This window comes from Culex pipiens, chromosome 3, assembly GCF_016801865.2.
Source record: "Culex pipiens pallens isolate TS chromosome 3, TS_CPP_V2, whole genome shotgun sequence".
NCBI lineage: Eukaryota > Metazoa > Arthropoda > Insecta > Diptera > Culicidae > Culex > Culex pipiens.
This window is the reverse complement of record NC_068939.1, coordinates 158569091-158581214: the sequence shown is the minus strand read 5'-3', so window position 1 is coordinate 158581214 and position 12124 is coordinate 158569091. Positions and strand designations below refer to the sequence as shown.

At 34.4% G+C, this 12124-nt stretch overlaps 1 protein-coding gene across 2 annotated transcripts in view; it reads right to left on the bottom strand.

Moving 5' to 3' along the window:
• Window positions 1–12124, bottom strand: part of LOC120413992 (uncharacterized) — a 36784-nt gene that overhangs the window by 14908 nt on the left and 9752 nt on the right. Inside the window, exons 2-5 of one of the 2 annotated variants that reach the window (XM_039575005.2) lie at window positions 1335–1444; window positions 1135–1267; window positions 850–1075; window positions 553–777 (exon numbers count right to left, since the gene is read on the bottom strand). In XM_039575005.2, coding sequence (XP_039430939.1) covers window positions 553–777; window positions 850–1075; window positions 1135–1267; window positions 1335–1444 — 694 coding nt within the window. The remainder of the gene's footprint in view (window positions 1–552; window positions 778–849; window positions 1076–1134; window positions 1268–1334; window positions 1445–12124) is intronic. The other variant, XM_052710368.1, reaches the window with a different exon arrangement.

The window sequence follows — 12124 nt, the reverse complement described above, 5'->3', positions numbered from 1 at the left end:
GAAATTTTTGAGCGAAGGTCTTGTTGATTGATTGCCCAAAGCATGAAACCAAATTTGTTTTCATCAATTTGAGTGGGGCCTCGCGTCTCCGTTTGGATAATTTTTAACACATTCCACTAATTACCAGGAGGGGGTTAAGTAGCAATTTTAATGGAAATTATTGTTGAATATTGACATCGAAAAAAATGCTACCATTTTCCAAGGAAGGTGTCGTAGACCAATGCAATTCATTATCCAAGCGCGCCAGAACGGAAAGTGAAATTTGTTACATTTCGTTCGTGTTTCACTGTGGTGCACCTCTTATCAGACAAAAAATAAGAGAGAGTGCACTCTGTCCGATCTAATCGCGAAAAATCCACGACCGTGCCTCTTCTGCCCTGCTTCATTGTGTTGATGTTCGTCTTTTGTTGCTCTTCTTATTTGTTTGTTGCGACTAAGCGTAACGCGAGACGACGTCTGCTTGCGTTCGCTAGGTCGTTCGACTCCCCGCTGACTGCGGCACAAAATTACAAAATTAGGCCAACCTGAGAGAGAAAATAAGCGCACACTTACGGTTAGCTTCTTCCGCTCCTTGAGCTCGCGCTGCATCAGCTTCTTCTGCAGCAGCTGCCGGCTGGCGATGCTGGTCGGCGAGTTGAGATTGTTCTTGTTGATGAACCCGGCCAGCTCGTTGATCGTGCCGAACGAACTCGGCAGCATCGCCTCCGCCCACACCTTGATCACCTTCCACGCTTCCTCGTCCGTTGGCACGTGCTCCTCCGGGTCATCGGAGTTCTTCTGTTAAAATCGAGAGAAATAAAAACAAACTCAGTTTCTGACCGTGTCCCCGAACAGTCCCACCACACTCACCTCGCCGCCACTGTGGCCGGTGCTGCTGCCCGCGGCGCTGGGCGTGCTGAGATCGGGCAACTTGGGGGCTGCCAGTTTGGTGGCTTTGCGCATGGCCGCGTAGCAGTAGCGCGAGTGGCCACGCGTACCGAGCCGCCGGGGTCGAATGCCCGGAAAGACCTGCTTCATCACCTTGCCGAAGTCTGCCGTCGACAGCGGCTTGATGTCGATCCGTTCGCAGAAGGCACTGGAAAAAAAGCAAAAGTTCAAACAACGCGAAACTCAGTCTAAAAATCAAAAACCTACATGTAATCTTCGTACACCTCCTGCTTCGGAATGGACACGTTCGGATCGTGCTCCAGGTGCGACCGGACCCAGTTGATGGTGTGGTTGATCTCGGAACGGGTACCCAGCGGGTTCTGGGACTGTCGCAGGGGATCTGGGCAAAAAAAGGAAAACAAATTAGGTATAACTTTCACTGGAAACGATTTTCGGGATTTTAGTACCAGTTTCAGGATAGCCGCCGGGCATTCGCAGGTACAACAGTAATCGCTCGGGTGGCCTGAGCGAGGAAATCTTCTCCAGAATGTCCACGATTTGCTTTTTGGAGTTGTCCCTGTTGAACGGAGATGAAAAAGTAAATCAATTTAATGCATGAATATGCCTATGCATGATAAAAGAAAAGAAAGTCAAGTCATTTGCTTGCCAGAAGTTCAAACATAATAAAATACAATTTTGTGGAATTTTACATTTACTCAGTGTTGTAAAAATATCAAACTTTCAGTTCTCAGCGACTACAATTATCATGCTCGAAATCTCATCTCCCAACCTCTCTTTCACTGCCCTTTTATCTGTCGCGAAATTCTCAGCAAAAAGAATTGCCGGTCTCTTTCTCGTGTTTACACAATTCCGTGTGACATTTTTTTCTTTTTCTCCCTCATTCCCGCATTCTCAATCATCCCCCCTCAACAGAGCGTAGCCATAAAAGCCGCCACAAAACTAAATTTGCCAGCTCAGTTTAACGGAAGGTGGTCGGTTCCCAATCCTTCTCTCGCGTTCTTTCATTTCTCTTTTCTGAGAAAACAAAAGAATCTTCGGCGAGTGTTCGTGAACGTAGCAAAGAGAAGGAGTGATAGAGAAAGTAAATGAAAAAATCACGAGATAAAAAAAGAGAACTCACAAGCACTAGTGACGGTCGCTAATCGTTGTAATCTTATTTGTCACCAAATGATATTTTTTTCTATCCAGTTGTCGCACTTTTATCAATTTTCAGAGTGTGTCAAGATAGCACGACAAGATTGAAATTTCTTTCATATGAAATATGGCAATAATGCACGGAATTTTTTCAGTTTCTTTTGAATATCTCAGGATTAAAATAGAATGTTGGGGATCTGTGAAGGTCACAAAGTCTTACTAACTTAATTTGGCAAAATTGCACAATTTGGTAAAAAAAAATTGCAAGGCTCGTCAACGACGATTTACAACACCGTTTTACTGATAAAGTAGAATACAAATCAAGAAATTTGGTTTCCTCATTTTTTTTAGAAGTCCAAACTATGCTCAAGATAACAAATCTATCAAAAAATCTCTTTTCAAGTTAGTGCATCTCCAGCGCTGGTGGCAAACATCGAAGCAAATCAAATTTGCACTCGACGTCAACCCCACCGCGGTACCTGTCGCGGTAGCAAATTTGCTCTCAGTTCTTAGGGATTCAGCCTGTTTGGTACCGTATCAAATGTGAATCAAGCAAGAAAAAAAAAAAAACTAGAAAAATTTAAAAAATTTAACAAGATTCAAAATTAAAAAAAATTAAAAATTTCAAACATTTCAAAACATTTAAAAAAATTAAAAATTTCAAAAATTTCGAACATTTCAAAAAAATCTTTTTTTTTTAATTTCAAAGCTTTTTAACATTTTAAAAATTTAAAAAAAATCAAAAATATTTTTTTTTTAATTTTAAACTTTTAAACATTTAAAAAAAATTAAAAAAATTAAAAATCTAGAAAATCTTAACAAAAATTAAAAACAAGAAAAATTAAAAAAAAACATAAAAAATAAGAGCTTTAAAAAATTTATAAAATTGAGGAAATAAAAATTTAAAAACAAAAGTGTAAGCTTCGAGCGGCCGTGTGGATCAATCGGACCGCGCACTGGACTCACAATCCAGAGGTCGCTGGTTCGAATCCCGCGGCGGGCGCTCTAAAATTCTTTGTGTAAATATGAGTATTCGGCGCCGTCGCTCCGTGCCATACTTTCATACACTTAGGAGCCCAGGGCGGCGAAGTCCTTGTAGATTAAAAGGAAGACACTAGTGGTTGGTACTAGCAATGGTGGCCGACAGCTATAAAGTCAACTTCGTGTAAGCTTTCTTAATAACGTCCTATAATCAAATGTAAACAATGCCATTTAGTGTATCCCGCTTATTCCGATGGAGGTGTGAGAGGGACATACTCAATGTTTGCATTTGTTCAGAGGGTCTAATCAAATGAAGACTAAAAATAATCAAAACCAGAAATCTTTATATAAAAAAGTCGATTCAACCATCGAACAAAATTTCAAAATAAATTTAAAAAAAACAAATTATTGCGAATTTAAGTAAAAATAAGAAAATAAATTCCTAAAAAAAATCCTTCAAAAATGGAAGCAGAATTTTTTTTTAATTGCCAAACATCAAAATTTTGATATTTGAACTGTAAAGAAAAAAAAAGAGATGGCATTAATTAAAAGATAACTAAATTTAAAATGCTAGATAATTTATTTATTTTAATCGGAGAGCAGTTTACAGTTGTTATAGTTTTTGAAAATATCTAGGAATTCGTTTACCAGGTTTCTTTTTTATTTTGTAAATTTTAACAATGTTATACCCTATATTGATTTATTATCGCCTTGTTAGCATTTAAATGTTTTAATTCTTTTCAATGAAAAATCTGGATTGATAAGACTCCATGTTTCGCGCGAGATTATGCTTCAAACATATTTGTAAAAAAATAAACCAAAATGTCAAGAATTTAATTACTTTTCAATACCTTGCATATTTTCAACAAGTTTTTAATTTGTTTTATTATGAACGAAAATTATATGGATTTTACTCGTTATTTAAGCTTTCCGATAACTGAAAAGCTTTATCTATAGTTAATAACTATTAGTTATTTACCAATACCCACAAAAAAGATTGAGGAAATTAATCAAATGGAAAAATTATTTGAAATGGCCTGATGAATTTAGTTTAACTACACAGAAAAAAACAGTTGAATTTTGGAATGTTGAAAATTTGGTAGGTTGAATATTACTTCTTTTTTTGAGTAATATTACATAAAAAATGTGTAAAAATGTGAACCTGATGAATATTCATCAAAAACTGATGAAAATTCATCATTTTCTAGGGTAAAATTCATCATTTTTTTAGCCACAAAATCTGTCACCATTTCCTGATGAATATTACCATCATTTTTTTTCTGTGTAAATATTTTTAATTAAATATTTAAAAAAATATTTAACAAACTCATATTGAAATTGTTTCCACATAATCAAGCAATGTAACAAAGTGAAACTGAACCATAATTCAACGCTGACCATAATCGTTGACATTCAGATTTATTTTCTTTTTGGTTTTGCATTAGCTTTGTTGTTTTTTAAAGTTAGATGTTGTTTTTATGATAAACTTAGTCAAAAAAAAATGTTTGGCTCATGAAGAAATATTAAGAAAATCTATTTTACACAGATTTTCTTAATATTTTTATGAACCAAAAGCCATCTTGCTATCTTAATCATCCAATTTATATATTAGTACACAGCAAAAAATAATGTAAAAATGGAAGGTTGAAAACAGAATGTTGAAAAAAAGAATGATGAATTTTACCTCTATAATTGTTGAATAACGAAATTTTTTTTGTCAAACAGGTTTTACACAAAAATTGTGTAATATTACCTAATTTTTGATGAATATTCAACATTATTTTTGCTACTCGTATACTTGAGTAATATTCATCAAATTTAGGTACAATATTCAACCATCTTTTGACCCAGGGACTTTGACAACTGTCAAACGCAACGTTTTGAAAAGTGGTTGGCAGAAGCCTGTCGGATCGTGATTCAATCGTCGCGTGTCCGGGAGTTTTGGTCGCTCGTGCGTCAATCAATCGTTGCAGATTCTGTGCGACGACGTGTGTTTTGGTGAGTTTGTGTTGGCGCTTCTTCCGGATCGGTTTGGAGGAAGGTGCCGGGTGTTTACGTCCAGGAATCGTCGCAGATTCCGTGCCGCCGTCGTCGTTTGTTTTGGTAAGTTTGTGTTGGTGCTTCTTCCGGATCGGTTTGGAGGAAGAGTCCGGGTGTTTTGGCCACTTGCGCATCCAAGAATCCTTAAAAAGTGGTGCTTTTTTGGTTAAGTTTGAAGGAAGTTGCCTGTCGAGTTTTGGGGTTTGAACAGTTCACGAAGAATCTGATGTACGATCCATTTATTTCAGGATAGTTGGTTAGTCGGGATGACTTGTTTATCGGACTTATTCATCCAAAATATAATAAAAAACTTAATTTTTCAACAAACGTTAAATTTGAAGTAAATAACCTCATGTTCATTATGTAAGTAAAAACAGGACTAATAAATTCCTAAAATATTGTTTTTAATTATTTCTTTGAGTGTTATCAAATTGGCTTGGTGAGAAGCATTCTTTGATGGCCCCTCTCGTGTAACACGCATCACTTTTCGGTTTCTGGCAACAGTTAAGAGTCCTAATGACAATTTTAAATATCATTAAACATAATTATCAACTCATCTTTACAGCTTCTCACAACAAACGACTCTTGGAAAATGCAAAAGCCAACGTGGAAAAAGCAGCCGCCATAACTGTGCAAAATTAGATTTTCGGATCTAATCACCATTAGTCGACGTCTATTTCCACTTTTAGATAAGTTTTGTTTTCTTAAGAATATGACACTTTGTAAAAAAATCGCTTTTTTTGCAGGTGAATATTTCATGTGGGATAATATCTCAAGTATTTCAACTGGTGAAACATCGTCTGGGAAGGTAGCTACTGCTGGAACTTTTTTTTTTGGTAAGTACACAGCAAAAAATCCGATGGTAAAATCGTATGCACAACACTAATTTAATATTACACTTTGCATGTACAATTTTTGGAAACACAAAAAAGGTGCCACCGATGGGATTCAAACACAATTATCCTCCTTTTTGGACTCAATATTGTACTGACGATGAATAACGTCTTACTCGAAGGTGCTGGGGTACCATTTCGCAGAAAACAGTGCTTCAGATTTCAAACGCTAATATTTCGGTCCGGATGAATCTAAAATGCACGTAAAAATTTGTCAGAATTTTCCATCAAACTTCCTACAATCGCACAAATTTTTGTCCAACATTGTTCCCTTCTCTCTGCTTTAACTGTTAAAACAATTCAGTTGGAATACATACAATTTTAAAGCGAAGTTGGCTTTAAGCAAACACGTAATTTAATATCTAGTTATATCAGTGCTTTTACTTTTTGTATATTATAAAAGAAATGGCTCAATCCTTAGTCGTACAATTTATGCAAAATTAATTTACTCTGGCTTAAATAATTTTCCGATTTCTGCTTCTCCAAATTTGTCGACTGCAAATCGTGAAAAAGGTTTGATTCTGCTTACGTACACAGAAAAAAAAGTTGAATTTTGGAATGTTGAAAATTTGGTAGGTTGAATATTACCTCTTTATTTGTGTAATATTACATAAAAAATGTGTAAAAATGTGAACCTGATGAATATTCATCAAAAACTGATGAAAATTCATCATTTTCTGGGGTAAAATTTATCATTTATTTTGCCACAAAATCTGTCACCATTTCCTGATGAATATTACCATCATTTTTTTTTCTGTGTAGGCTCTGACTTAGCAGCTCTGCTGAAATTATTTTCAATCTTGTGCAATGTTCAAAAACAAATAATTAATTGAATAATTATTGAATCCCAACGATATAACTTATGGTAAAACGGGACCATATTGATACCACGACTAGCATTTTTGGAAGCACCTTTAACTTAAACACCGTAACTTAAACATGTTCTGTCTGTTACAGACGCTAAATAGGTCGATAGCGAGCAACCTGTCGAGTTCAGACATTTATTTAAGTTGAACGAAAGTTGTCCAAGAACTGGCGTTCCGTCTAACCTTAAAGTAATATTTGCTAAAAAACCAACCCGGGTCCTTAGAGCGATCAAGCAGTTGGCCGCTAACTGATTGCCGCCCACAAAGTACCCTGAAAGTCATGAAAAAAATATTCGTTTGAATCAAATGTTTTATTAACGTTCTCTGAAATGGATGACATTTCAATACCTATCCTTCCACTTTCTCAGCCACAAATTACACATTTTTTAATGCAATAATACAATATTTCATCATTTTCTGATGAAAATTCATCATTTTCTAAGGTAAAATTTATCATTTTTTTGCCACAATATCTGTCACCAATTCCTGATGAATATTACCATCATTTTTTTTTTCTGTGTATGTAATTTGCATGTAATGTCTTGAATTTAAGGCTATAGGTTAAAATAGTGGAAGGCAGCTTAAATTTAAAGTTGGTTGCTAAAATAGAATTGAGTGAAATTTATTTGAAAATTGTACAAAACATTATGAAATCATTCAAGAGATAGCAAATAATTTTCAGACAATTATGCATGGAATTTCCGAATTTTTGACAAAAAATCGCAAATTCCCGATTTATCACGGATTTTGGCGAATTCCCGACTTTCCCGATTTCCGAGCAAAAAACACGTTTTAATCCGTTTTGAGGATGCTGTATCTTTTGACAGTAGCAAGATAGCACAATATATATTGTGTTGGCTTGAAAAAATAGTGGAAAATATAAAAAAATATAAAAATTAAAAAGTTAAAAAGAAGGTTTTTCCCATACTAATTCCCGTACAAAATTAAAATGCAATGCGCAAAGTGTGGACGCAACCAATTGCTCCCAAATTTTAAGAAGTTGTTTAAGGGCCTAAAAGAAACCGAAATGCTAATGTGCATGTAGATAGATTTTGGTCTTATTAATTACATTTAAAAAACCATGCAAATACTTTCAATAAAATTAAGACACAACTGAATGGATCAAAGAAAAATGAGCTCATATTATCACCTTAAAACAACCATCAACAACAACACCACCAAGCAGCAATCATCCAACCTCCAACAATCAAAATCGAACGATAACACCCGTTCCATCCGACACGAGATAAGCTAGAAGCATATATTCGACAAATACATACGTACTCATACACAATGTTAACAAAACAGCTGGAGTGAAGGACACCACCGGCCGAAAATCTTGCCCGCAAACAGGTATTCGTGTGGTGTACAACACCTTGTACGAGGAGTCCGCGGGGCCCGAATTTGCACTCGGTGTTGAGCTTTAAAACGTTCGAGCTCGCGGGAGTTCAACGATCGCTCCGAAGGGTTTTACGGCATACGCTGACTGTAATCAGCACCACTAAATTTGGGGATACACTCTGGCGTGAAAATGTGTGAGGTAAGTTGGAGATGATGTTCTAGAAGCCTACCCTAAGAAATTTGAATTTCATGTTGAGATTCCTTGATGCTGAGAGAATGATTGAATGGACTCAATACTCTGTGGAATATCTCCAGAACGTAAACAGCAAACAACGTCACGAGACAGCTACCATCTTCGATCAGGAGTAGACCAAGTGAAACTGTGAAAAAAGTAAACTCATAATTGTTTTGATGTTTGCACTGAACTCGCTTTTGGTCTTAATATAAGCCAATCCGGGAAAAGCAACATAAAATCCTTATATCCGCTACATACAACAGAATGTTTTGAGGTACAAGTAATACAAAATTTTAAAACGGATTTGAATAAAAAATTCGGCGTAAGTAGAGGGTGACGAGCGGGAATTCCCGGGAAAAAATTCCCGGGAAATCGACCATTTTTGGACCTCTCGATTCCCGGGAAATTCGGTCGAGACTCCCGGGAAATTTTGAACTTATAAATATCGAAGCAAAATTATATAAACTTATCAGAAAAACATTTGAAAAATTCAAAATTGTTTTGAACTTGAATTTTCAATCAAGTTCGAATATACCAATGCTTCTCTAATCTTCTTATTCAGAAAGTGTAAATTTTAACTTGTCAAAAATTGAGAGCAGCCAAAAAAAATTGGACCCCAAAATTTACCTTAAAAAATATTTAGCAGTTACACCCCAGAAATTAAATCAAATGTTTTATTTTAATATATATTTTTTCAATTATTTCCAAGAGGGAAGAGGGAATCCTCATAATCTAGTTTTTTTGTGAACATATGGATTTTCCTGATAACTGTAAATATTTCTTCAATGAATATTTACAGTTGACCTTAAAAATTACAACAAAAAACAGTTTGATTTGTTATTTTGAGTTGTTTTTTATCATATTGCAAAATTCCCGATACTGGGAAATTATATATTAGCTATATTAGTTATTTTTTACAAAAATCTAATAACAGTTTTGTGAAACTTTTGAAAAATCATTCAGTGCGAATTAAGATTCGTAAATATTTTAAACTACAATTTTGAGTCTTAAAAAGCTCAAGAAACGATTTTATATTTGCAGATTCAGAAAAAAATCAAAAGGTTTTATATAGTTCCTCAAAATAATGAGGCTACTTAAATTAACGTTTCATAGAATTAGTATGAATTAATTGTAACTGAATTCACTAAAAAGAAACAAATTTATTACTTTTCATTTTAAATTTTGGCACTATTGGCATAGTCAAAAAAAAACTCCCGGGTCCCGGGAATTCCCGGGAAATGGTCAAATCAAACTCTCGATTCTCGGGAAATTGAAAATCTCGAGAATCGTCACTCTCTAGGCGTAAGACAACCATCAATTAGTACACCGAGTCAAAAAAGTGAATGTAAAAGAGCTGATGTTAAAAAAATACAAGTAACCAACAAGTCATGCACTTTTACTGAGGGTGACGTTTTCAGCCGATGAACTTTGGAAGCAAACATGACTTCAACATATTGCGCGTATTAATTTTTGAAATATTGTTTGATATGATTTTTTTTCTGATAGCTATTCAATTGATTTTATAATCGGTGTATCGAAGTTTTTAAAATGTTCAGATGTAACACGGAGAAAAAAGAGTTCCCAAAATCGTGAACAAGCGTTCATGAAAATGGGAACCCCGAACAAAGTGTTCAAATCCCATGGTACGATTTTGAAAAACGTACCATTAAATTTGAACACTTTGTTCGTGGTTCCCATTTTCATGAACGCTTGTTCACGATTTTGGGAACTCTTTTTTCTCCGTGTAACAACCTTAAATTGGAAACTGCAATTAAGTGAGATTGTTAATTTAAACATATTAGGGAAAATTGTTTCCCCCAGTTTACAGATCCTTTAAACGCCTTGCGCTTAAAACATTCCCAATGTAATTTGAAATATTTTTAAACAGACTGGGTGCAATATTTATTTATATTAATAAATTTTTAAATTGAAAAAAAAATCCTCAATCAGGAACAATGTAACAAATTAAGAACAGTTGATGAAGCCAATTTTTCGAATAATGTTTTGATTTTTTGATTGATTTTCAGGAACAGAACAGAACAATTGGTTGGTAAATTTTTTTGCTTTTAAATCTCCTGTCCCTATTCAGACTGTAGTCCCGATTATCGCCAGTAGGTGGCAGTGACATTGACTGGATGTCATTTTATTTTAAACATTTTCAAAGACATTTTATACGATTTTCTTGTCACGTCAAAAAAAACTAAAAGAAAGAAATTTATTAAAGACTCATTTAATTAGAATCACATTGGATTATAAATTTTGGTTCATTTAAATTCCAAAGCACAACAAAGAACAAAATCTTGATCCCCTTTTTTGTATCGCACATAACTTTTTGCATGAATTGGGTACTAAAACCCTATGTCAATTTTTATGCACAACGGTAAAAAACACGATTAAAGCCATTTCTGATCACTTTTTTTTCATTTTAATGCAAAAAAATATTGACAAGACAACATTTTTTCGATGGATCAACTATGATCTACTTGGAACGAGCTGTCAAGTAGGAACTTTTCTGTCAAGAAGGACCGCGAGGTTAATTTTTCCAAATTGATTTAAAAATCCATTTTAAACTCTTTGTGGTCGTACGAAGGGTCATTGTACTCAGAAAAATAAGCTTTATCGCTGTAAATAATAATAATATCAGCAATCTAAGCTTCATTTTAGGACCCAATTGAAAGCTTAAACATTCAACTATGTGTGACTGATAAAGGTATTTCATCAGATGAACTCTTCGAATCGTGCCAAATGTTTTGAACAAATATTTTGAACCGGCATTTTCAAAATGTTAGGGGTAACTTGATCCCCCTTTGTACATTTTGAAGAAATCTTAAGGAAAATGTTTCTTATTCATCCAAAGTTTTAATTTTTTATAAGTTACGGCAATTTCACATAAAACCTGTACGTTTGTGTTCAAAGTATAACAAGTTTAGTATGTAAAATATTTAAAAACTTAAAATTTTCTTTTTTAGACCAAAATTGGGCATGTTTACAAAAGCTGGTAATTTTTGTTTACAAAACATTTGAAAAATGGTTCAAACTGCAGTAAGTAATGTAAAACTATATACTAAAGGTGCACAAAAACCCAGCCCAATTAATTAAGCTTGAGGCTGATTCCAGTGACTGTAAAAATGCAGGGATCAGGTATCCCTAAACGCACTTTTTTAAACAATTGATTGTAAAAATAGTATGACGATAAATTTAACGTCAAATGTGTATGGGTTTTGGAGTTGATAAGTTTTTTAAACAATTCGGGTATATTTTTTTTTATTATTCGTGTATAAAAAATATTTATATATGATGAGATACAGGCTTGGAATCTAGTGTCCCCAGGGATCAAGTCTTCCCACTCTCCCCTTTAATGAAACATGGATTTTATGACTGTTTCAAAAATATCCCTATAACAGGATTTCCCGGGATTCTAATTTTTCTAATTATAATAACATTGTTACCTATTTTAAAATATTTAGATATTGAAGATCAAATATTTTTTGAAAATATTATGGTAACATTAAAACTTAAACTGAGCTGAAGAACATTGTTTAAAACGCTTAAAAATGTTTTTTTTGTTTGCTTGACTGCCGTTCTACGCATAATTGTCCCATGTTCAAAAAAGTGCAACTGAGAAAAATGCGATTGAAATTTTTCGACCGATTTCTGTGTTTCTACGCATAATTGTCCCGTGGGTTCCTATTCGCCCAATGTGTCCCTAATCACCCCAGTTAGCAGTTTATAACCTTTATTTGTGA